The 26,198-nt window shown below is 43.3% G+C and overlaps 2 protein-coding genes across 2 annotated transcripts in view; both read right to left on the bottom strand.

Annotated features, from left to right (window-relative positions):
- Positions 1-1,703: 1,703 nt before the first annotated feature.
- On the bottom strand, positions 1,704-11,750 carry LOC139536256 (probable peptidyl-tRNA hydrolase 2). The gene is made up of 7 exons (XM_071336629.1): positions 11,502-11,750; positions 9,373-9,495; positions 9,062-9,133; positions 8,872-8,946; positions 7,630-7,727; positions 7,348-7,462; positions 1,704-3,320 (listed from the first exon to the last, which is right to left on the bottom strand). The coding sequence occupies exons 2-7, from the start codon at positions 9,487-9,489 to the stop codon at positions 3,234-3,236; spliced, it is 564 nt and encodes a 187-aa protein (XP_071192730.1). The 5' UTR covers positions 9,490-9,495; positions 11,502-11,750; the 3' UTR covers positions 1,704-3,233.
- Positions 11,751-12,226: 476 nt separating this feature from the next.
- The window catches only part of LOC139536257 (plexin-B1-like), a 174,980-nt gene continuing 161,008 nt past the window's right edge, over positions 12,227-26,198 (bottom strand). The window contains exons 30-37 of the mRNA XM_071336630.1: positions 20,369-20,472; positions 20,044-20,128; positions 19,671-19,831; positions 19,078-19,238; positions 18,616-18,763; positions 18,278-18,418; positions 15,225-15,299; positions 12,227-15,059 (exon numbers count right to left, since the gene is read on the bottom strand). Coding sequence (XP_071192731.1) covers positions 14,955-15,059; positions 15,225-15,299; positions 18,278-18,418; positions 18,616-18,763; positions 19,078-19,238; positions 19,671-19,831; positions 20,044-20,128; positions 20,369-20,472 — 980 coding nt within the window. The 3' untranslated portion in view covers positions 12,227-14,954. The remainder of the gene's footprint in view (positions 15,060-15,224; positions 15,300-18,277; positions 18,419-18,615; positions 18,764-19,077; positions 19,239-19,670; positions 19,832-20,043; positions 20,129-20,368; positions 20,473-26,198) is intronic.

Consider the following 26,198-nt stretch of genomic DNA (forward strand, 5'->3'; position numbering starts at 1 on the left):
GCGAGAAGAATAGGCTTTTCATGTATGTGATCAGATCGTATTTTATTATAAACAACCAACATTCGATAGCGGTTTCAGAATAAATATACTTTTCTTTCGATTATAGAGATTTTAGGCTACATTCTGCTTTTCGCGTTTGACCTTGTTACGAGCACATGCAAAGAATGGATGAAGATTCCGCTTCCATTATTCTTCATCGTTAAATAAATAACTGCGTTTGAGGATTAATGGATAGAATTAAGATTACATGCGATTGGCTTCTTTATTTCTTATCATGGACCTGAGAGAAGAATTTGGATTAGCTAAAGTGATAAATGCAAACGTCATTTGTTGCAATGGTCCAAAATGCGGAGACGGCTGCAAGATAGAACGTTCATGTTTCACGCTTCTAAAATCTATACATTGTTAATTTTACTCAGAAATTCTATTCTATCCAATGCAGTTTCACAGTAGGTAACACACGTAACCACAAGCATACAAATGACATTTTAGTGAATAGAACTGATCCATTTGAGTTTTGACATACGTAGTATATTTCTGCGAGATGATAATTAAGATTGTGAACTGAATAAATCAAAGATTCATTCGGTTTTGTCTACATAGATCTGTGAGGTCGCAGCTCTTTTATAGTTGCCACTGGCCTCTTTTGGAATACTGCTCAATCGCATGGAACGTTCCAACATTCATTAATTTGAAAATCTACATTTTAATTGTATTAGGGCCTTGTTATTCATCGTTCAGGCTGAATTGAAAGACCATCCCTACATTCTTGACGTACAGGCTATGTTTATTTATGTATTTGGGTTCCCCTGCTCTGCTCATATCGACCTTATACCTTATTTCGGAAACTCCGAAATGTCCGACTTGCTGAATAATCGGATCCAGAGTTTCCACTTGTGATGTACCAGAATAAATCAATTGGAAGCTCAACGTAAATAATTTACGTTAATTTTAAGTTGGAGGGCTCGAGTTTCCGACAAGACAGGAACGCGGCATTACTTGTCAATGGTAGCTCGCTTGCTACTATGGAAAGTGCACATGAATGCCCTTGTAATTACAACTAGGAAACTCGGGTATATTCTCATGGACAACGATCTTTCCCACATGCTGGCCGCGATTTCGGCCGTCAATGTTGGATTTCTTATTGCGTTCGCTCGGAACACGTGAACGGTCCAAGACATTCCTCCGATCAATCCGACATGACGTGACCGCGGCAGCCATTAGAGAGATGCTGTAGCGCACGTCAACCTTAACAAGCGTATTTCTATAGTCTAAAAAAGCTCATCAGAATGATTACACAACTAATAAAATCATGTCACTAGTTTCCAAGTTATTTCCACCCTCTTATAAACCGATAGGTTGATTGCTATGGGAAGTTAGATTCCTACAGAGAAGATAACCTTTGTTCCGTGCAACACAGAGGCTGTCTTCAATACTTATATTGTGTAATAGCGAGGCAAAGGCTACATCTACCAATAGTCATGTCACATGACCTTTGGTCACTTAACCATAGCGCCAAACCAAGCAATAGGCCCTGGAACTTCCCCCACTCGGCGCTGAAATGTGGCAGGGAGGAACTTGCAACATTAGTAGTTTTAATCATGTTAATAAACAAATCATTGCAGTCATTGTACCATATGACATTTTCATGTTGGGGTAGAAATGTAATTTACAAAAAATGAAAGTATAATAGGGTCAAATACTTCACTTGGTCAGGAGTAATTTTTAATGGGCTCCTTGGTTTTAAAACAGGAAAAAATTGTTCTGTAACACCGGAAGGTATCAAAGTGCTAACACAAAATAAAAAATGGATGCAGTCATGGTGTTTTGCATGGTCTCTTTAACGCAAAGGAGAAGAAAAAAAATTCAGCATAACTGTTACATGCATGTCATGTCAGTTCCATTTAAATAATAAGACCATTCCATATTTAGTAAGACTTCAGAGCCATTTACGGTCCCAAATGGCATCACATGCTCACAAAATACTATTCATTTTTGCTTAAGTGATGAACAATGAGTTGTTTTAACAGAAACATATCCTAGGCATCTGGTTGTCCAATGCTTAAATCTGTAAGAATGTGTCATTTTTTTTTGCAGTTAATTGTTCTCCTGTAACTGCTACTCCAGCTTAGATATTTATACTGATTAGGTAGAAGTCATAGCTAGACATCTTTTAGACTACATCGTAGAGAAAGACAACACATTTACCCTCAAAGCAGTTTTAAAAATGACACAAAACATTTCACTTGTGTAAACCATTAAATCAGCTAGAGTACCTGTGCAAGCATCAAGCACAGCAGCTTATTTTAACCCATACAATGAGTTCCTCACACTTATTTTTTACGCCAAACCCCCAAGTCCAGGAATTATAACTCAGAGCAAGTCGAGTCAACCTTATCCTTTTTTGCAAGAACAGAAAATGGAGAAAAAAAACCTCCAAAACAAATGTAAAAAAAACTCCAACAGTGATTGTGCGAAATGTTGATGGCATGCCACCGATTATATATGGCCTGGACGGATGCACATAAAAGCAATGGACGGCCATTTGACGTCAGTATGTAGTGTTATCATTTCTAAGGGGCAGGGTCTTTGGGGGAGAATGTCGCATACATACATGTGTATACGTTTACACATCGACGCAATGGTAAAGGTGTCAGTAAAGCGCTCCTTACTGACAAGCAGTAACTTTCACAGGAAGATCCTACATCTAAAAAGGATTATTACATTTATATATTTTGCTGCTTGAATTACAATAACAGTATTTAACAAACACCAAAACACTAGGTTCTATCCTTGTTCCCCCCTCCCCCCCAATACACCAAATCATATTTTAAATTGGGAGTCAGAATTATGGGATGCCATGAACTTCCAGCTTCATAAAAATTGGATACCATTCTCTCATACAGTAATGGCCATGCCTCTTAAATAGCTTAACTGTTCAAACTGGCTTCAACATTGTCGGTTTGAGTAACCAGTCCCTTCCTCTTGACATGAGCAACTCTATACACATCTCTTTTCCAGTCAGTGGCTCGGACAGGGAACAGAAAAAAAATGGCTGAATGTTCATCTTGGTGGTTGGGTCATGTCTGGTTGTTTTACTCTTTTTTTCATTTTTTTTGTTACGTTGTTGCGCTTGCATGCTGAGACCCTTCTGCTTTTAGGGGGATGCTGCCCTCTGCTGGTTGCCTCTGTGGCATTGCACAGCCCTGCACCTCCACAGCTGGTTTAGTCCCTCAGAGCAGCTTCAGACTTCCAGTGACATTGTTCACCATCTCCTCCTCCCCAACGATGGCCAGGACAGTGCGTGAGCCGGCTTCCACCTGCCAAAAAGCCGAAGGTCATAGAATTTAAATTAGCATCCTTGTGCGTGGGGTGGGGGTAGGAATAGGTTGCACTCGCAACAAAAGGTGGGTGGAAAACCAGGGAAGACTAGGCATGACATTTATGGAAATAACTCAGTAATTTGCTATTAAAATTAGAAGTTTACACAAAATCCAGAAACTCCCAAGTGATTGCTTATATTGAAACTAGTTCAAGGAGAGAGGGGAAACTCCACTGTAGTGCTGTACTTAAAACTAGGGATGCACGATATATCGGTATCAGCCGATATTAGCTAAAAATGTAAATATCGGTCGATGTCTAGTTTCACGCCCCGATGTGCAAAACCATTATCAAAGCTGACGTGCATACCTATATCACGTAGATACATGACACAACGACGCCATGTAAAATGTTGCGCTACACGTGCAACACAGCATTCTTAAACTAGCCCACAATGTCTGCTGTGTGGATTGAGAATTCACAAGTCGAGCAGTCATTTGAAAGAGTAAAAAAAAATATCTGCGAAACAACTCAAATGCCAAACCCATTAAAGCCAAGATAATGGAATTCATTGCCCTTAACAATCAACCGTTCTGTCGCGGGTGATGTCTTTCACCGACTGGTGAAGCACCGATACACAACAGAGTGCGCTATTTTTCAGATGTTGCCCTACCAGAGTTAAACAGTAATGCTCCCTGCTATTAGCTTCACGACATACATACCATGGAACGCCGTTTGGGTCTTTGCTTGTCAAAAAAGATACAGTAGCACTGTCAAAGCTGTACAAAAAAAGTCTGCAAACAAGCAAACACCGGCCACGAACGACGTGTTTACAATACCGCGTTGGTAATGAAGCATAATTTGTTCGACCGCAACTTCTGTGGTAGCTAGCTTTAGGTTGGTACCTAGCACCAATACAATCAGCCTGAAAACAATGACCAGTAGAACCTGCAGTCATTTACATTATTCTTAGAAATGATTTAGGAATCCTTGTGAGTAAGTATTAGCTAGGTTGCCACTTGTTGTTTGCCAATTGAAATTAATGAAAAGAAAGCTAGCCAGCTACTTTACCCTGTTGCCCAAAGCTAACGTTATAAGCAGCCAGCTAGCTTCATCTGGCTAGCGAGGCTCGACCGCACCGGGTTTTGTGAAGCTAGCCACAATAATAAAAGTATGCCATTTAAAGTAATGCAAATAGTAGAATTATGCCCAACTTGTATTTTGAAGGCTAACCGCAAAGTCCACTATTGTGGCTAATCCTTATTGTGGATAGCTTCACATAGATGGTCCGACCACCACTAATCAAATAAGAACGGTCTTATAAATTAGGGTTATTTTAGATGACACCTAGCTATATAGTTAGCTACTGAAACAGATTGTCGTTATGCTATGTTTTTGGGGAAGAACATTGTTGTTTGCATCCATGAGCTAGCTTCTTTTTTTTGAATGACCAGCACTGTAGGTGCGCGAGACAACTTGACCAGCATCATAGCATACGTATCGATGAATCGTTGTGACATAAAATACCAGTGATAGTGTAATCAATGTGTAATAACTACATTAAAAAAATGTATGAACCCGTTAAATTATTATGTGATGTGCAGTCATATTCAGGTCCTGACCCGCCAAATAGTGTTAAATAGTATATTTTTTGACACGCAAAGACCCAAACAGCATTCAATATCAATCCTGGTTGAGAATGAAACGACTGAACAACGAAACAGCACAGCAACTAAGTGAAAGAAATAGGTTTTGATTGTTTTACTGGTAATGGGGACATACGTAAATGCCAACAAAATAACTTTTTGGTCAGTGTGTGTGTGTAAACTTTATTTAACTAGGCAAGTCAGTTAAGAACAAACTCTTATTTACAATGACGGCCTACCCCGGCCAAACAAGGATGACGCTGGGCCAATTGTGCGCCGCCCTATGGGACTCCCAATCACGGTCGGATGTGATACAGCCTGGATTCGAACCAGGGACTGTAGTGACACCTCTTGCACTGAGATGCTGCATCCATGTGTGTGTGTTTGAACTATTTAACTGTACTAGAATGCTTAAAAAGGCCGCAATGTTTAAAAAATATACATCGGTATCGGGTTTTTGGCAAGGAAAATATTGGATATCGACCAAAAATGTAATATCGGTAAATCACTACTTGAAACAGCTGCATAAACGGGTCACATGACTCCTGACGTTGCTGGATGCAGACCTCGCTCTGCTCGGTTGCCAGGGAATTCATGATTCAGAAATCCGTGAAGTGTGGACAAATTTGTTTTATTGAAAGCTTTTGACAGGGCCGAATGAGCCATGTCAAAAGTACTAACGGTTTTGAGTCAGGAAATGTGTACTTTACCAACTAAAACAATTGCGATTACTTAAAATAATTATTATGTAGCCGACTGCCACAGCAGCAGAGATGGGTAACAGCACATGTGCGCTCTCTGGGGTAATAGGAGTAGTTTGCAGCCCTAAATCTGGCCGCCTGTAAAAAATAAAATCTGTCTTCCCCCCAAAAAACTAATTGGAGACGCACCTCTGTTCCAGCTGGGCCAAATGGACAGTTATCTAACGAGTTCGTAGCCTAGATAAGCGATCATTCAATAAAGTAAAGGTTATCATAAACCTGATCAGGACTGTTAGTGGGTTTATGTTTTCACATTAGCCCAAAACACTATATCGCCTATGTTTATTTATCACAATGTTTTGGGGATATTCTATCCTGCAATGCAAGGTGACACAATGTCCATTGTCTCTCGACGTAGCAGGGTCTCTCCCCCACGAGGGCGCACATGTGCAGTTGTTACTCATTTCCGCTGTGGCAGTTGGCTCCATAAAATAATCGCAAATGTTTTAGGTGGAAAAGTACACATTTCCGGACTCAAAACCGATTTCTGTATAAAGAATTCACTGGCAACGAAGCAGAGCAAGGCCTGCATCCAGCAACATCACGAGACACGTGACCCGTTTTTGCAGCTGTTTCAGTACAGCAGTCTAGGGAGAGATCAAATTATATTTGTCACATGCTCCGAATACTGTGAAATGCTTACTTACAAGACCTTAACCAACAATGCAGTTAAGAAAATACTTACTAAGTTAGAATAAAATAATCACTTGAGTTTCCGGATTTTGGGTCAACGTCTTTAAATTGATGCAGATTATTTTATTTAACGCTGGAAGTGTATTTTTCCCCTTGTCATCTACAGAACATAAATCTCTGTTGTAATGTCGGTCATTCTTCGCTCAACCTCATTGTACAATTTGCAGGTTATGTACCCGTCTGATCCTGCCTTACAAAACAACACATTCTGGTTATAAAAAGACAAGCATTCTTGTAGTCTTCAACTATCAAAGGATTACTTTGTGTGAACTTGGTAGTGTAAAACCACCTTAACTAATCATTATGTATCAACACATTATCAGGGGCACTGCAACCTGTTTGAACAAGTCAATGTTTGCCACGGTTGGCATATGTCAACAAATGTAAGCTACAAGCGGCAGTTGACCTATTAAGTGTTTATGTACAGCTTATAAAATATGTTATGGGGTGCCCTTCATAGAGTATTGACCATTTTTTATTTGCTGTTGCAATCTTTGTCAACAAGTTAATTCATTTTTTTGTGAGTCTTTGTGAATGCATCCGCCCCTCTCAAGTGTCATTTAACAGTTTCACATTGCAATGGTTTTGTATCAAAGTGTGAAACGCTTACCTACCTAAATCACAGTCGTCATTAAGGCATGTTAAACTAGGCGAACACGGCCCGCCCTGCCAAATCGTTCTCTTCAAATAATGCCTTCTGAACAACAGGCAGCCACAGCCGTGTCAACAGTACAGTCTATGGCATTGGCAGCCCTACTGATAGTCAAACTCAATACTAATAGTGGCTGTGCGTGTCTCTGTAAACAGGTGCTACAGAGTTACGTGGAACCGTAATGGTGGCTTGTGCACCTGTGCTGCTGTGGAACCATAATTGTGGCACATGTGCCTGTAAGCAGGTGTAGCCGCAATGGAGGCGCATGTCTCACCTGGGTGCGTCCGGCATCCTGGACCAGGTATGTGGGCAGGCTAAGGCTCATGGCCAGGGCCTGCAGCTCCAAAAGGTGGGCCATGTTGGTCCCCTGTACCACCACCTTCTTCGCCCTGCACACCACACAAACACACATGTGGATATCCTTCTGGTGGCAATGCCATTACCAGACATCATTATGGTGTTTTAAAAGCATCTTGGCTGTCTTTATCTGATCCAATTTGATCAGCAGTATGAAGTCTCAAATAATGCCCTAATGAGGAAGTGGTCTGGTCCTTACCCGCCATGGTCCCACTTCCAGGCCATCTCCCTCCAGCTGTTCTTCTCCTGCAGGGCCTGGTAGAGCCCCACGGCTGCGTGGCCCACCTGCGCAGCCAGCTACACAACAAACACTTTCAGTTAGAAGATTTTATTTTTTAATGCATTAGCAATATGGGCAGACTGGGATTTTTTTGTGCAACTGGTTCACACAAACTACACCAAAACAAGCATACTAGCTCGACAAAACACCATATTCCAACCCTTTTTCTTAAAGCTCAGACACACCGGGGCCTCCGGAGTGGCGCAGCGGTCTAAGGCACTGCTAGAGGCGTCACAGACCCGGCTTTGCGGCATCATAACCGGCCGTGATTGGGAGTCCCATAGGTCGGCGCAAAATTGACCTAGCGTCGCCCGGCTTAGGGGAGGGTTTGGCCTGGCTTTACTTGGCTCATCGCGCTCTAGCAACTCCTTGTGGCGGGCCGGGCGCCTGCAGGCAGACCTCGGTCGTCAGTTGAACAGTGTTTCCTCCTACACATTGGTGCGGCTGGCTTCCAGGTTAAGAGGGCAGGTGTTAAGAAGCGCAATTTGGCGGGTAATGTTTCGGAGGACGCATGACTCGACCTTTGCCTCCCGAGCCCGTTGGGGAGTTGCAAAGACCTTAAAGTCGTCAGCGACTTAACTACCTAGCAATTTTAACTAGCAAGATGACAAAAAAAAATATCATTCACTCTCCATAATCCCATACCGCCAGTGCCAGCCCATAGCCAAATGTTTAGCTAGCTAGCACAACATAGCTAGTGACACTGCACTAACAGGCAGCTGTTTCATGGAAACTAGCTAATCAATTGTGATTTAATTATGTCAATACTAGGTTCAGTGGTTAACTATCTTGGATTAAGTATTTAGTGTTGTGTGCAATGCATCTTGTTGTGTGCAGTGCACTTAACTAGCTACCATTCCCATAGACTACATTGCATATAAAGTATGACTGGCTCATCCATGGATTTAAGGCAAAAATGCCCTCTTTTTCCTTTTTGTTGTCAGTCCAGTTGGCTACCCCACGTCGGGGATTGTGCTCTCCGATTGGCTCAAAGTCAAGTTGTTGGCCACTGACGAGCATTGCAAAGTAGAAGCGCTAAGTTCGTCGCTACCGGGTCGGCACGCAGGAGGTACCGCTTTTGTTCTAGCAAGAGAAGGAACGGCCTCCCACTGTGATAAGTAGCTATCCGCAGTCAGACGGTGTTTCATGCTTTACACTGACCTTTCCCACACCCATGGCCAGGTCCATATTCACCACAAACACCATCTTGAACATGAGGTCGTCGTCTCCTTCCTCCTGAAGGGACGAGAGAAAGCGAGAACGAGAGACATTCAGGGTGGGCTCAGACACGATACAGGAGAGGTAATGTACCAACTTGTACCTGTGCAAACTAAGGTTAGCTTATGGGCACCTCATTCTCCAGCTTGTTAAAGTAGTACATGGCAGCCTCCTCAGCAGACACGTTTCGGGTGTGCAAGAGTGCCTGTGGAGGGGTAGACATGGAAAATGTCTGAAAATAAGGACTTTGAATAGATCTGTATTGGGTGGATTAGCAAAGTCAATCATAAGTACAGTACTCCTTAGTCATTATGAATGCATTAGTAAGTAGAGAAAGAGATATTTCATTAGCGGACAGAGATGATCAAAGAGAAGATTTGCACAATATACTGCAGATCATCTCTCAGGAAATGTAAGAGAACCTGTATACAGTAATTAACCCACTTGCTTGGCAGCCTCCTCAGGGATGTCCAGCTCTCGCAGCTGCTGCAGGTACACAGGGTTGACCTCCTGAGAGCCAGAGCCTGGGCCCGTCTGCTGCTGCTGCTCGGAGGGCTCCATAGTTAGCTGGAGCAGGACCACGTTGGATTAAAGTTCGTTTAATACGTTGCGGCATTAAAATAAATATGTACAGTACACCGTAGCATATTTCTTCAACAGTTATGTTGTGTAGAAACAAGTAGCTGGGTCTTGATCCCAAATTAACTGAAGACTGGCACCATGTAAAAGTGTGTACTTTCGGCGCCTGTCTTTCCTGTGCACCATGAATTATGGTAGATTAGCTACTACGCTAGCAATCTAAATACACTCAAACACAAATATAAATGCAGCATGTGATCTGTTAGTCCCATGTTTCATAAGCTGAAATAAAAGATCCCAGAAATGTTCCATGCGCACAAAAAGCTTCTCAATTTTTGTGCACAAATGTGTTTACAGTGTGCAATAGGCATGCTGACTGCAGGAATGTCCACCAGAGCTGTTGCCAGAGAATTTTGTTAATTTCTCTACCATAAGCCGCCTCAAACGTTATTTTAGAGAATTTGGCAGTACGTCCAACCGGCCTCACAACCGCAGACCACGTGTAACCACGCCAGCCCAGGACCTCCAAATCCAGCTTCCTCACCTGCAGGATCGTCTGAAACCAGCCACCCAGTCAGCTGATGAGACTGTGGGTTTGCACAACCAAATAATTTCTGCACAAACTGTCAGAAACAGTCTCAGGGAAGCTCATCTGCGTACTTATCATCCTCACCAGGGTCTTGAACTGACTTCAGTGGACAAATGCTCACCTTCAATGGCCACTTCATGGGTGAAACCCAGTTTCAACTGTACCGGGCAGATAACAGACAGCGTGTATGGCGTTGTGTGGGAGAGCGGTTTGCTGATGTCAATGTTGTGAACAGAGTGCCTCATGGTGGCAGTGGGGTTACGATATAGGATTGCATTGTATCGATGGCAATTTGAATGCACAGAGATACCGTGACGGCCATTCATCCTCCACCATCATTTCATGTTTCAGCATGATAATGCACAGCCCCATGTGGCAAGGATCTGTACACAATTCCTGGAAGCTGAAAATGTCCATGGCCTGCATACTCACCAGACATGTCCTCCATTGAGCATGTTTGGGATGCTCTGGATCAACATGTATGACAGCGTGTTCCAGTTCCAGCCAATATCCAGCAACTTCACACAGCAATTGAAGAGGAGTGGGACAACATTCCACAGGCCACAATCAACAGCCTGATCAACTCCATGCGAAGGAGATGTGTTGCGCTGCTTGAGGCAAATAGTGGTCACACCAGATACCGACAGATTCTGATCCACGCCCCTACTTTCTTTTAAAAGGTATCTATTCCCAGTCATGTGAAATCCATAGATTAGGGCCTAATATATTTAAATTGACTGATTTCCTTATATGAACTGTAAACATGTGAAATTGTTGCATATTGGTTTATTTTTTTGTTCAGTTAAGGATCTAGCTAGTAGACTGGCCTCGAGGGCAGCCATTGACAGCTAGTTAGGCATTGACACACCTCGAAGCTAGTTAGCCAAGTATTCTTACTAGTAGTGAACTGATATCCTAGTTAGCTACCTAAATCATAATTATGCTGATATCACAATTAGATACATAACCGTTAGATATCTGTAGGCATGTTTGGTGGGTAGGTAAGCTACGTCAGGTAGTTAGCCATTTAGCTACTCTGTCTCGGTAATTGACTAAGGTTAGGGTTAGTTAATCATATCATGACGGAACAATTTTCAAAGTGGCAACTCGATTGTGGGATGACAGCTAGCTAGTTACTTATTTAACGATGACCACAAGGGTAGCTAGCTTGTTAGTTAATGCCAAATAGAAAACAAACCGTAGCTAACATAGCCAAGCTAAATTAACTAGCAGGCATTCAAAAATATTATTGAACAGTACGTTAGCTAACAGCTGATTGCATTTGCTATCGTGTTACATATTTTGTTTGCTAGCTATGTAATATTTGATTTCCCTGCAAGTTCCTAACGTAGCTAACTAGGTAATTTAGCTAGTTTACTGTAAAGATTGCGCCAGCCACTCCTACCTGCGTTGCGTAGCTAGCTTGTTAGCTACAATCCTTTGAATTAGTGGGATGGGAGTGCTTGCTTGCAAACCTATATCCACTCTCGCCTTTCACTGCGATGAAGCCAGGTTATTGACTGCAAGTGTCTTGTTCATTAAAAGATGGGCGTGTTGTGGTTTCACGTCTTTACACCATTTTGGGCAAGGTTCGCTCCTTTTTCGTTGTACGGTACCGGATTGCGTCAGTATTAAAGTCCCCCTCACATCCGGTTCTACAAAAGTTATGGATCGTGTGAAACAAGAGCATCAATTATTTCCTCCGTCAGAAATGTCTAAACGTTTCGTAACGAAACTTCGTTGAAGTAGTTTCCCATGCATGTTGCTTTGGAACATGTTGACCGACCTCACTGATTTATGTTGCATATGGTGTGTGAAGAAATTAGGTAGATTATTTCTGTTTCATGACCAATTAAGTGAAAGGACACTGCTTTTGTCAGATTATACTTTTTGTAACAGGTTAATTTGGTTACGGTTAGCTAAAATACAAAATCAGTTATAGTCATGACGTCTTCCATTCCACATTTCCTCGCACTGGTCTGAAAACAATATGGTGGATGTCTACCAATTTGCTCTCATATACTGCTCCAAGTATTTAATGTCAGTGTAGACAAAGAAGAAACAAGTAATAGACAAATTCCCTTCACTTTAAATCTACTCCATATGAGACAGATGTAGACAAAGACAATATGATTTTACAAATACTTTATTACCTCAACATATGTAGGAATTTACACTAAATAAACAGCAGGTTAAGTCGCTACAAGTTATATTATTCAATCATTATGTACAACTATATTAACAGACAAAATAAAAATCAACCTTAAAAAGTGCTCCTTGCAGAGCCTGCTCTACATAGCTGAATTTATACAGCCTAACAATAGTTTTCCTTCAAATGACCATCACCTGCTCTCTTCACCATTATTAGGCTTCATACAAAATACTAGTCTGCATTGAAAGCATATGACAATACAAATTGTCCATTGAAAAATAGTGTGATAACCAATAAGCTACTATGACTCGTTTATGCTGTGCAATCTAGGGACAATGGCGGTGAACAGGAAAATGCATCAAACTGGAGAACCCACACAATAGCATGCAACGCATAAACTACATACACTTTCATCTCATCAAAATAGGAGGACAAAACTGATAATTTGATTGGGTTTTACAGTTAAATGACCAATCTGCTGACTCATTGTCAGCCTCTTATTGGTCACTACTCACTAGAAAGCCAACAGTGCACCCGCATATAAAGATATAGCCTACCACATGGGTAGTGTCAAATGTCTTCATCCATAAGTCTAACATCAGTTATGTGTCGTTAACATACATGCAACACCTCCAATTCGTGTGATAACGTTCTTGGTACATAGCTTTACCAAAATATCTAATCACAACTTCAAACCATCAAGCTCTGTGGGATAGAATGATTAGTCTAGGGTACCGTCCCAAATGGCACCCTATTTCCTACATAAGGCTCTAGTCAAAAGTAGTGCACTATATATAGGGACTAGGGTGCCATTTGGGATACGAAGGCATTGTTAGAAAATTACGCTATAGTATAATAGAGAATGCAGAGGTGAGCAAATTATGAATAACACAACCCATGGGTAAATCATAAGAAAACGAGTTTCGGTAAAGTTCAGAAATGGCAATGTAGTTATAATTCTAATACTTAATCAAACGTTGCAAAATGTGACTAGGTCAAAGTATCTTCTGTGAAACTTAATGGACAGTTAATACAGCAGTGTTCAACAAACGTAGGAGCTGTCGCCATCTTGTGTTCAATAGAAGAACTGCAATACACATATCAACGGTGCAGTTGCCAATTGTCAGATAAATAGGCTACCTCACAACAGCACAAACTGAGAACATGATTCAATAGACTTTTCTTGGTTGAAAAAAAAAGGAATGTTAAAAATGTACAACACGGAAAGCTGTATGAACGTACACCATAAAATACTGTGGGACACATGTTTTAAATATATACAATTCTACAGTTGAGATTTGTTTGTTTAATCTCTGATCTAGTGTCCCTCCAGTGACTGTTACCCTTTAAAAACATCAAAACATTCACACTGTCACCTATTTCCAGTACCTTTTGAAAAGACTGCTTCTTTGCTTTCAGTATCATTCTTTCTTTAGTCCTGCAGAGAGCGAGCTGTAGCCTCTTTCCGAGAGCTGTTAATTTCAACTCTGATATTAACATCTTCCTCCCATTCAATACCATAAAGAGGAACACAGATTTGTATGGACTCGGGAGCTAACTGAAAAAGCGCAATGGCAATAATTACACATTTTTAAAAAACATTAAAAAGGAGAAGTCGTCTCAAGAGTGTCATGCTAGAGTGAACTGTGTGTGTGTGTGTGTGTGTGTGTGTGTGTGTCTGTGTCTGTGTCTGTGTCTGTGTGTGTCTCAACTGTCCACTACTCCGAAAGATACTACGTGTACTTATGATTTGGACGGATATGGAACAAAGCTACTGTTTTGACAGAGGGAGAGAGCAATCTGGTTTAACCTAGCAGACAAACCGCAAAACACAAGAAAAAGCTTCAGGGTTAAAGAAATAAGAGGGTAACTTGAGTTTTCAGGTAAGTAAAAGGAGGTAGAGAGTGCCGATAACTTATAAGACTCAAGCCCCTAGGAAAGGTACTGTATGCAACTGCATTAATTGGTGACAATATAATATCTAGAGAATGTTTATTAAATGCTAATAAAACTTTTCACTCCACATTTCATGTGGAAAGGGATGTTGTGTCTTGAATTGGGGGGGGGAAACCAGAATGGTCCCTTCCAACTCTCGCTCACACTTGCTCTCCATCTAGCTACAACCAGCATTTTGATAGACATAAGATTTCCTTTCATTCATTCATATGAGACTTCAGCACGTTTCCATTGACACATCATGTCACGTCCGGATCTCCCAAGCCCCTTCTTCTAGTTCCACAGAGAGTTCTACAAGAGAGGCAGATGCCACAACGTGGTCCAACTCAGGGCTGAAGGGTGAACGGGTGGGACATACAAACAAAGGCTCCTCGTCTGTTTGTGTTTGTGTCTCCCTTTACCTTTCCCTCCTGTCTTGTCCACAGTGGAGAGTCTACCACCACCTCTAGAGAGTTTCATGTGTTCAGCAGCCCAATACACCACATCCCCTTTTCAAACCCCTGGGTGACTGTTGTGTGTGAACAGTCACTCATTGCTCCTTAATGTGGAAAAGGGGTGGGGTGTTTGGGGTCCTTACCCCTAGAACCCTACTTCCCCTCTTCTGACAGGAGGGGGATTGTGTTAATCTGTCTATTGGTCCGGTCTGTCCATCCTCCGAACCCACCCCCTCTTGAGTTTCCCTCCCCCACTCCTGTGGGTCTCTTAATGTGGTCCCCTCTGCCGGCGTGGTCTTGGTCAGTGGTTTCACTGTCACAAGTCAGTGACTTTGTTCTCTACGGCTGCAGCGATCTGCTGGAGCCGGTAGCCCAGCTGCATCTTTTGGGCCGTGCTGTCCTCTTCTAGGGCCCCGATGATCTGAGAGAGAGCGAGGAAGGGATGGAGAGGGATGAAGAGAGAGCGAGAGAGTTAGATGGAGATGGAGTGAGTGAGAGGGGGTGGAGAGAGACAGATGTAAGGTAAACCAAAGACACAGCTCTGATGTGTGGTTGGATGGAATGACAAGAGATAATGAAAACTCACCTGGTCATAGTACTTGTTGATGTACTTGTACAACTCGTGCAGGGCAACAAGGTAATTCAACTCGCCTGAGTAATTCTGGGGGGGAAAAAACATTTTGACTTAAAGTCACTACAAATAAATAATACGCACACACTTAAATGTGCTAATAGAGGTTCTATTAAAGCTGGTTCTATTAACAATAGGATATATTTAAAGTGTTCTAGGCATACATTGCTTTAAAGTATAGGCCCACTCTGAAAAGTCCAAAGTTTTACAGCTTGTGCTGAATGATAACTAGATCAGCTACAATCACAGTAATAGGGGTGACAGTAATGAGAAACTGCAATATGTAGCTTTTTGGCCGACCCAACCAAATTCACATTGAAATGTGAGTTATAGATCTGTCACTCTCATTGAAAGCAAGTCTAAGAAGCGGTATATCTGTTCTAAGTGCGCTATTTCTATGCTTCCCATTCTTCCATTTCATTTTTCAAACAGCTGAAAATAAAATATTTTTGGGTTATGGAAAATATATTTCACAGCTGTTTAGATGGTACAATGAGTATCTACACTATACTTGCTTGTTTTGTGAAATAAACTTAAATTAGGCAAACTATTGGAATATTAGCAACGAGGAAATGGCAAAGTGATTTCTGCATAGTGCACCTTAAACAATAGGACAAAGTATCAGGGGATGGAACCAAAATTATTTTCCAATTGTGTTCTGAACAGAACCATTATTTTTTTTGTTACGTTCCGACCTGCAAAATAAAGTTCTGAACCGGTTTAAACCCCCCAAAAGTGACGGTTTATATAGTTCCTTTCTGTTCCTTTTTAAACCTCTGAAATCGTCATTTAAAAAAAAACATTTATCTTGATATTAAATTACTTCAATCTTCAGTGAGGATAGAGCAGCTTGCTATGGAGCGGGCAAGCTATAGCCTAGTTCTTTACAGTGCCTTCAAAAAGTACTGTATTCATACTCCTTGACTTATTCCACATTTTGTTACAGCCTAAATTCAAAATTAATTAGACTTTTTTTCACCCATCTTCACACAATAACCCATAATGACAAAGTGAAAACATGTTTTTAGACATTTTTCTAAATTTATTGAAAATTAAGTACAGAAATCTCATTTACATAAGTATTCACACCCCTTTGCTATGACACTCCAAATTGAGCTCAGGTGCATCCAATTTACTTTGATCATCCTTGAGACTTCACTACCACTTGATTGGAGTCCACCTGTGGCCAATGGCCAATTCAATTGTTTGGACATGATTTAGATAGAAACACATCTGTCTATATAATAACCCACAGCTGACAGTGCTTGTCAGAGCAGAAACTATACCATGAAGTCCAAGGAACTGTCCATAGATCTCCGGGATAGAATTGTGAGGAGGCATATGTCTGGGGATGGGCATAAAACAATTTCTAGAGTGTTGAAAGTTTGAGAGCACAGTGGTCTCCATCATTGGGAAATATAAAAAAATATGAAACTACCCACTCTGCTGTCTGATCAAACTGAGCAACCGGGCAAGAAGGACCTTGGTCAGGGAGGTGACCAAGAACACAATGACCACTCTGACAGAACTACAGAGTTCCTTGGCTGAGCTGGGAGAACCTGCCTGAAGGACTATAGTCTCTACAGCACTTCACCAATCTGGGCTTTATGGGAGAGTGGCCAGACGGAAGACACTCCTGAGAAAAAGGCACATGGTGGCATGCCGGGAGTTTGCAAAAAGGCACATGAAAGACTCAGATCATAAGGCACACGATTCTGTGGTCTGATGAGACAAAAATTGAACTCTGGCTTGAATGCAAAGAGCTATGTCTGGAAAAAACCTGGCACAACTCATCACCTGTCTAACACCACCCCTACCGTGAAGCATAGTAGGTGGCAGCATCTTGCTATGGGGATGCTTTTCAGCGGCAGGGACTGGGAGACTGGTAAGGATAGAGGAAACAATGAATGGAGCCAAATACAGGCAAATCCTTGATGAGAACCTGCTTCAGAGTGCAAAGACCTTAAACTGGGGCGAGGATTTACATTCCAACAGGACAATGACCAAGCATACAGCCAAAGGAATGGCTTCAGAACAAGAATGTGAAAGTCCTTGAGTGGCCCAGCCAAAGCCCAGAATTGAATCCCATTGAAAATCTGTGGAAAGACTTGAAGATTGCTGTTCACCGCCACGCCCCATCTAATTTAAGAGCTTGAGAAAAATTTCAAGGAAGATTGGGAGAAAATCCCCAAATCCAGATGTGCAAAACTGATACAGACATACCCAAGACGACTCAAATCTGTAATCTCCGCCAAAGGTGCTTCTACAAAATGTATTGAGTCAGGAGTGTAAATACTGCAAAAAAATCTAAAAACATGTTTTCATTTTGTCATTATGGGGTATTGTGTGTAGATTGGGGAGAGAAAATATATATTGAATGTCATTGAACTTCCGAGAGTTGGCTTAACGTTGGACCAAGCTTGTGTGTGCAGAGCGGCACCAGAATTAAAAATGTCTTACCTTTTTGTAGTTAATTCAATGTTAAACGTGATAACTATAGTATCCTTAACTAGCATTGAAAAAGTTAATCCATTCTTCTCTAATTAAAAATCTCCTTAATTTCTGAATTGCACTTGTAAAGTCAATAGACTACAGTAACCTACGCTTCAGAGGGGCAGGTAGTCTACACACACTGGCAAAGATTTTTAGCTGGCAGGAAGAAACTGGAATACGTTTCTGAGTGACACAGTGAGGGCTTTGCATAGGCGCTTTGTTGCGGGACCGAAAAAAATGCCCGGAACGTAAAAGAACGTTATTAACCAGTTCCAATGCTTTTAAAATAACGGTTCTATTCCAGAACAGATCACTTTCGTTCCCTGAACTTGATCCAACCCCTGCAAATAACCGATTAAAAGAATAGCAAACTCAATTTGATTCATCAAAAAATGTTACGTTTAAGGTAGAGCACTTTTAGTAGAGTGCAAAAACTGTGACGATGATGCGTTTGCCAAAAATCGCTTGAGTGAACAGTGTTTTACTGAATGAATAAACTGAAGTAAAAGACCAACCCTGGATAGTTCTGCTAGTGCGGAGTTCATCTCCTGGTCACTGGCAGAGATGGTCTGTCTGATGTCAGCGTAGTACCTTTCCACCATCTGCTTGTAACGGGGGATATCTCTGGCATAAAGCAGTTTGTTTATTGGTGAATCCTAGAGAAAGACAGAGAACGTGAGGGTGAGAGAGATTACCAGTTATAAAGAATCACCTCCACCTTCCACAGTTTCCATTGTCCCAGTCAACTCCTCCCCAGAGGGGTTGGGTTAAATGTGGAAGACACATTTCAGTTAAATGCATTCAGTTGTACAACTGACTAGGTATCCCTATTCCTTTCCCTCCTCTCGCTCACCCTGCCCAGTTTATGCTCTGAGGTGGTGCAAGAGTCCATGAAGGTCTGGGAGATGACCGTTAGCACGGCGTCCACGTGGTCCGAGGGCTGGACGTCAAAGATAAACTGGGGGTTCTTTACAATGTTGATCCAGAACCTCAGGGGCAAACTGGACAGAGGGAATGAGGGAGGGAAAGGGAGTTACATGTATGGATAAGTACTGTTATGTTCATATGTTACATATATCATCCAACCACATTATAACGTAAACACACATACACGTATGAAAGGACACAGACGTGGATGGTCTCAGGAGTCTGTGTGTGCGTGAGTGTGTACCTGTTGGTCTTCTAGATGTGGAAGGAATCAGGATGTGTGTGTGCATGCACGCATGTCTGCGTGTTTGCTTGTCTGCGTGTTTGCTTGTACACACTCGTGAGTGTGTGTGTGTTTGTGCTTCTGCCTAGGTGTGTATGTATGTACCTGTTGGTCTTCCAGATGTGGATGGTCTCAGGGTCGGTGATGGCGTGGTGCTGCGCCTGGTCGTCCAGCAGGTCAAAGAAGTACTTGACGGCCAGCGGAACGGGACGACTGGTTGACAGGATCACCGTGAACAGGTCGTCCACAAACTTCTGCAGAGTGCCCTGTGGAGGGAGGTGGAAGGTTAGGGGTTTTGCGCAGTTTTGAAAGTCAATGTGGGAGTGTATGTGTGTAGTAATAATTCATTATAATTTGAGGGGTGATTATGTTTGTCCTGTTACACACTTGTGGAAATGTGTTACCCAACTCCCCGAGACACCCGGAGGGAGTGCGGTCACAGCCAGGGTCACCATTGTCCAGGGCCCCTTGAGAAATTGGGGTCAAGTGCCTTGCTCAGGGCACAGCTACAGATGTTTCACCTTGTCGGCTCTGGGATTCAAACCAGTGACCTTTCAGTTACTGTCCCAAAGGTCTAACCTCCAGGCTACCTGCCGTGTGTGTGTGTGTGTGTGTCTACAGTATCTGCCAGGTGTGTGTGGGTGATATGTGAGTGCACGTACATGCAATGTGTGTGTCTGTGTGGCTCCAGTATCTACCTTCATGGAGAGCAGACGTGTGAGGTAGATCTCTGGTATTGCCTTGGCCCTCTCCCTCACGCTGCCGCGGCGGTGCTTGGGTAGCTCAGGCTCTTCGCCAGCTTTGACCAGGTGCCACAGCCTCACCCCGCCCTCGTCTGCATCCTCCAGCATGGGAGTCTCTGAACGGGGGAGGAGGACAGAAGAAAGGAGAAAGGTTGAGAAAGAGAGTTCGCAAGAAAGGGCCATTTAAAATGTTACATTATTTTACATACACAACGTTTCAGCCTAGTGGCCTTTCTCAAGATGAGATGCATCCATACTTATTCTACAAAAACTGGAACAACAAGACATTTCCCAGAGAGAGTGGAACTAAAATGCAAGTGCAACTCACTTTCACCTGCCACGTAGTCGTGGTTGTCGTGGTGGATGTGTTTGCTGTGGCGCGGGACCAAAGCCACTGTCGCGCCATCTGCAACCTGAAACACAACCACAACAGTGTTAGACATCACTCATGAATATGATATAGATGCACTATGAAGGCTTATGAATGCTTTGTGAATGCTTATGAAGGGTTAATGAAGTGTAATACTATTAATAAAGGCTTAGAAACATGAATTTGACAAAATCTTAAGACCATTACGAATGCTTAATGAATGCTTTACGGGGTGTTATAAACTCTTTGTAAAGCTTTATGACTGCTTGATGTGGGTGCAGACCTTGTAGTGTTGGAGTGTGTTGAGGCGTTTCCAATTGCCCTGGACAATAGACGTCAGGTCTTCATCAGACAGGATCAGATGACCTGCTACACCAGACCTCCACTCTGAAACACACACACAGTATGTTAGACAGGCCTATACACAGAATGAAGACAGGCCTATACACAGAATGAACACACACAGTATGTTAGACAGGCCTATACACAGAATGAAGACAGGCCTATACACAGAATGAACACACACAGTATGTTAGACAGGCCTATACACAGAATGAACACACACAGTATGTTAGACAGGCCTATACATAGAATGAACACACAGTATGTTAGACAGGCCTATACACAGAATGAACACACACAGTATGTTAGACAGGCCTATAGACAGAATGAACACACACCGTATGTTAGACAGGCCTATACACAGAATGAACACACACAGTATGTTAGACAGGCCTATACACAGAATGAACACACACAGTATGTTAGACAGGCCTATACACAGAATGAACACACAGTATGTTAGACAGGCCTATACACAGAATGAACACACACAGTATGTTAGACAGGCCTATACACAGAATGAACACACAGTATGTTAGACAGGCCTATACACAGAATGAACACACACAGTATGTTAGATAGGCCTATACACAGAATGAACACACAGTATGTTAGACAGGCCTATACACAGAATGAACACACACAGTATGTTAGACAGGCCTATACACAGAATGAAACAGAACACTATTATAATACACTACACATCACTTTAGGCTCAGTCACTACCAAGTAACATTCATCAGATCCAGTGAGTGAGTGAGGGGGGAAAGGGAGAGGTATGCGTCTGCGTGAAAGTGTGTGTGTGTGTGTGTGTGTGTGTGTGTGTGTGTGTGTGTGTGTGTGTGTGTGTGTGTGTGTGTGTGTGTGTGTGTGTCTGCATACACATCTTCCCAGAGGTGGGACCAAGTTACTATTATTCAAGTCACAAGGTTCGAGTCTCAAGTCAAGTCCCAAGTAGAACGGGTCAAGACTGGAGTCAAGTCCAATTCTAACAGCAAGACGTGTATTCTAACAGCAAGTCAAGTCCAAGTTGTGTATTCTAACAGCAAGTCAAGTCCAAGACGTGTATTCTAACAGCAAGTCAAGTCCAAGACGTGTATTCTAACAGCAAGTCAAGTCCAAGTTGTGTATTCTAACAGCAAGTCAAGTCCAAGACGTGTATTCTAACAGCAAGTCAAGTCCAAGTCGTGTATTCTAACAGCAAGTCAAGTCCAAGACGTGTATTCTAACAGCAAGTCAAGTCCAAGACGTGTATTCTAACAGCAAGTCAAGTCCAAGTTGTGTATTCTAACAGCAAGTCAAGTCCAAGACGTGTATTCTAACAGCAAGTCAAGTCCAAGACGTGTATTCTAACAGCAAGTCAAGTCCAAGTTGTGTATTCTAACAGCAAGTCAAGTCCAAGTTGTGTATTCTAACAGCAAGTCAAGTCCAAGTCGTGTATTCTAACAGCAAGTCAAGTCCAAGTCGTGTATTCTAACAGCAAGTCAAGTCCAAGACGTGTATTCTAACAGCAAGTCAAGTCCAAGACGTGTATTCTAACAGCAAGTCAAGTCCAAGTTGTGTATTCTAACAGCAAGTCAAGTCCAAGACGTGTATTCTAACAGCAAGTCAAGTCCAAGACGTGTATTCTAACAGCAAGTCAAGTCCAAGTCGTGTATTCTAACAGCAAGTCAAGTCCAAGACGTGTATTCTAACAGCAAGTCAAGTCCAAGTCGTGTATTCTAACAGCAAGTCAAGTCCAAGACGTGTATTCTAACAGCAAGTCAAGTCCAAGACGTGTATTCTAACAGCAAGTCAAGTGACAAGTTTAAGTCTCAAGTCAAGTAAAAAACTAAATCCATAAAAAACTAAATCTTTGTCTATTTATTGAGGCTACCAGACAGCCCTTTTCATTATTTTGTCTCCTCTAATTGTAAAATATGAACCTTGTTGCTGACGGCAAGGCAGGTTTATTTACAGGTCTTGAGCCAATGGTGAATGCGCCATATCATACCAAATATACACGGGAAATAGCCCAAAAGAAATATCCTCGGTATCAGGCTTATTAACCGGTCCTATCTGAACAGACACAGGTATTGGGCAAGACTGTACAGCCTCCCCTTGTGAAACCACATGGAATCTGTCTAACAGGAGCTCAAACAGGTAGGCCTACATAATAACATTATTATTACAATATTATTAACACTTGGCCCCCAGGACCATAGAATAACGCAATTGGCAAATACAACCAATAAACAGGTTCTACAATGTAAAAGGCAATTTCAACATTGATACAGTCGGCTTAATCAGACAATCATTTGTAATGATATTTCTTTCAGCACGCATCATTTTCTCTTAGTCTGACTCCAATGAGATCTCCTATGTGCACTGAGGCCCGTGAGCTCCTATTACGCACAACCAAAATGACACAGACACAAGGATCTCCGACAGAACACGGGAAATATGAACAAAGGAAACCATACATTGAATTAAATAAACAGAACTTCTACCTCATGAGTCTTGCGAACATTCATGTGCGCTTTAAACATCACGCCCACTCAGAACAGGGTAAGAAATGTTTGGCTATATTAAAATGTATCGTAGGCCTATCAGACATGAAACAATCATGTCTATGTGTTGCAATAAAAGTTACGGCGATGGAATGATGAAATGCTAGCAATTATTTTACTATTAAATGGAATATAGATTTACCACATAGCACAGAAAACATTTCAACAAGAGAAAAAAAGCACTCTCCACTGGTGGGAGTTTGGAGAGCATCTTCCCACAGTAGTTTATAATTCATTTTAACAACAAATTCCAAATGCTAGTTTAAGTTAATTCTACATTTCAAGTAATTATTACATACCAAAAGACCTTTAAGGCCTATGTGAGTAATTGTTGCCCCATTGCTGGTGAGCTTACAAAGTAAACAGTTAATATTATTGATCGCCCAATTTGTTTTGGAGCTGCATATTTATTTATTATGGTAATCCTCTCTCCCTACAATTTGACGTTTGAGCTTCACCCGATCCAATAGCTGTACAGCAAATCAGCAATCTGTTTGCTAGCTCACCCGACCTGTGTGGAGTGACAGTTTGCTGGTCCAATCAGAGTACCGAGTGTGCGTTTCACTAACCTATCTGTTGCAACTTGCATGTTTTTTTTTTTTTTTTTACAAGGGCGATGCTGTGGCTCCTGTCTCTGGCTGTGTGTAGAGTAATCCACGTAGACTCTGTGCCACACAATGAGTGACAAAACATTACAAAACCTGGTCAGATAATTTCAAGTCATCAGTCTCAATTCAAAGTCGAGTACCGGGTCTTGAGGCTTCAAGTCCAAGTCAAGTCATTTTATTTTCTATCAAGTCGAGTCTCCACAACTCTGCATCTTCCTGTGTGTGTGTGTTCCTCACCCAGGTCCAGAGAGTCTGTGTGTGTGTTCCTCACCCAGGACCAGAGAGTCTGTGTGTGTGTTCCTCACCCAGGACCAGAGAGTCTGTGTGTGTGTTCCTCACCCAGGACCAGAGAGTCTGTGTGTGTGTTCCTCACCCAGGTCCAGAGAGTCTGTGTGTGTGTTCCTCACCCAGGACCAGAGAGTCTGTGTGTGTGTTCCTCACCCAGGACCAGAGAGTCTGTGTGTGTGTTCCTCACCCAGGACCAGAGAGTCTGTGTGTGTGTTCCTCACCCAGGTCCAGAGAGTCTGTGTGTGTGTTCCTCACCCAGGACCAGAGAGTCTGTGTGTGTGTTCCTCACCCAGGACCAGAGAGTCTGTGTGTGTGTTCCTCACCCAGGTCCAGAGAGTCTGTGTGTGTGTTCCTCACCCAGGTCCAGAGAGTCTGTGTGTGTGTTCCTCACCCAGGACCAGAGAGTCTGTGTGTGTGTTCCTCACCCAGGTCCAGAGAGTCTGTGTGTGTGTTCCTCACCCAGGTCCAGAGAGTCTGTGTGTGTGTTCCTCACCCAGGTCCAGAGAGTCTGTGTGTGTGTTCCTCACCCAGGACCAGAGAGTCTGTGTGTGTGTGTTCCTCACCCAGGTCCAGAGAGTCTGTGTGTGTGTTCCTCACCCAGGTCCAGAGAGTCTGTGTGTGTGTGTTCCTCACCCAGGTCCAGAGAGTCTGTGTGTGTGTTCCTCACCCAGGTCCAGAGAGTCTGTGTGTGTGTTCCTCACCCAGGACCAGAGAGTCTGTGTGTGTGTTCCTCACCCAGGACCAGAGAGTCTGTGTGTGTGTTCCTCACCCAGGACCAGAGAGTCTGTGTGTGTGTGTTCCTCACCCAGGTCCAGAGAGTCTGTGTGTGTGTTCCTCACCCAGGACCAGAGAGTCTGTGTGTGTGTTCCTCACCCAGGTCCAGAGAGTCTGTGTGTGTGTTCCTCACCCAGGACCAGAGAGTATGTGTGTGTGTTCCTCACCCAGGACCAGAGAGTCTGTGTGTGTGTTCCTCACCCAGGTCCAGAGAGTCTGTGTGTGTGTTCCTCACCCAGGTCCAGAGAGTCTGTGTGTGTGTTCCTCACCCAGGTCCAGAGAGTCTGTGTGTGTGTACCTCACCCAGGACCAGAGAGTCTGTGTGTGTGTTCCTCACCCAGGACCAGAGAGTCTGTGTGTGTGTTCCTCACCCAGGACCAGAGAGTCTGTGTGTGTGTTCCTCACCCAGGTCCAGAGAGTCTGTGTGTGTGTGTTCCTCACCCAGGTCCAGAGAGTCTGTGTGTGTGTGTTCCTCACCCAGGTCCAGAGAGTCTGTGTGTGTGTGTTCCTCACCCAGGTCCAGAGAGTCTGTGTGTGTGTGTTCCTCACCCAGGTCCAGAGAGTCTGTGTGTGTGTGTTCCTCACCCAGGTCCAGAGAGTCTGTGTGTGTGTTCCTCACCCAGGACCAGAGAGTCTGTGTGTGTGTTCCTCACCCAGGTCCAGAGAGTCTGTGTGTGTGTTCCTCACCCAGGACCAGAGAGTCTGTGTGTGTGTTCCTCACCCAGGACCAGAGAGTCTGTGTGTGTGTTCCTCACCCAGGTCCAGAGAGTCTGTGTGTGTGTTCCTCACCCAGGACCAGAGAGTCTGTGTGTGTGTTCCTCACCCAGGTCCAGAGAGTCTGTGTGTGTGTGTTCCTCACCCAGGTCCAGAGAGTCTGTGTGTGTGTGTTCCTCACCCAGGTCCAGAGAGTCTGTGTGTGTGTTCCTCACCCAGGTCCAGAGAGTCTGTGTGTGTGTGTGTTCCTCACCCAGGTCCAGAGAGTCTGTGTGTGTGTGTGTTCCTCACCCAGGTCCAGAGAGTCTGTGTGTGTGTGTGTTCCTCACCCAGGTCCAGAGAGTCTGTGTGTGTGTTCCTCACCCAGGTCCAGAGAGTCTGTGTGTGTGTTCCTCACCCAGGTCCAGAGAGTCTGTGTGTGTGTTCCTCACCCAGGTCCAGAGAGTCTGTGTGTGTGTTCCTCACCCAGGTCCAGAGAGTCTGTGTGTGTGTTCCTCACCCAGGTCCAGAGAGTCTGTGTGTGTGTTCCTCACCCAGGTCCAGAGAGTCTGTGTGTGTGTTCCTCACCCAGGTCCAGAGAGTCTGTGTGTGTGTTCCTCACCCAGGTCCAGAGAGTCTGTGTGTGTGTTCCTCACCCAGGTCCAGAGAGTCTGTGTGTGTGTTCCTCACCCAGGTCCAGAGAGTCTGTGTGTGTGTTCCTCACCCAGGTCCAGAGAGTCTGTGTGTGTGTTCCTCACCCAGGTCCAGAGAGTCTGTGTGTGTGTTCCTCACCCAGGTCCAGAGAGTCTGTGTGTGTGTTCCTCACCCAGGTCCAGAGAGTCTGTGTGTGTGTTCCTCA

This window comes from Salvelinus alpinus, chromosome 12 (genome assembly GCF_045679555.1).
Source record: "Salvelinus alpinus chromosome 12, SLU_Salpinus.1, whole genome shotgun sequence".
NCBI classification, from domain to species: Eukaryota; Metazoa; Chordata; class Actinopteri; order Salmoniformes; family Salmonidae; genus Salvelinus; species Salvelinus alpinus.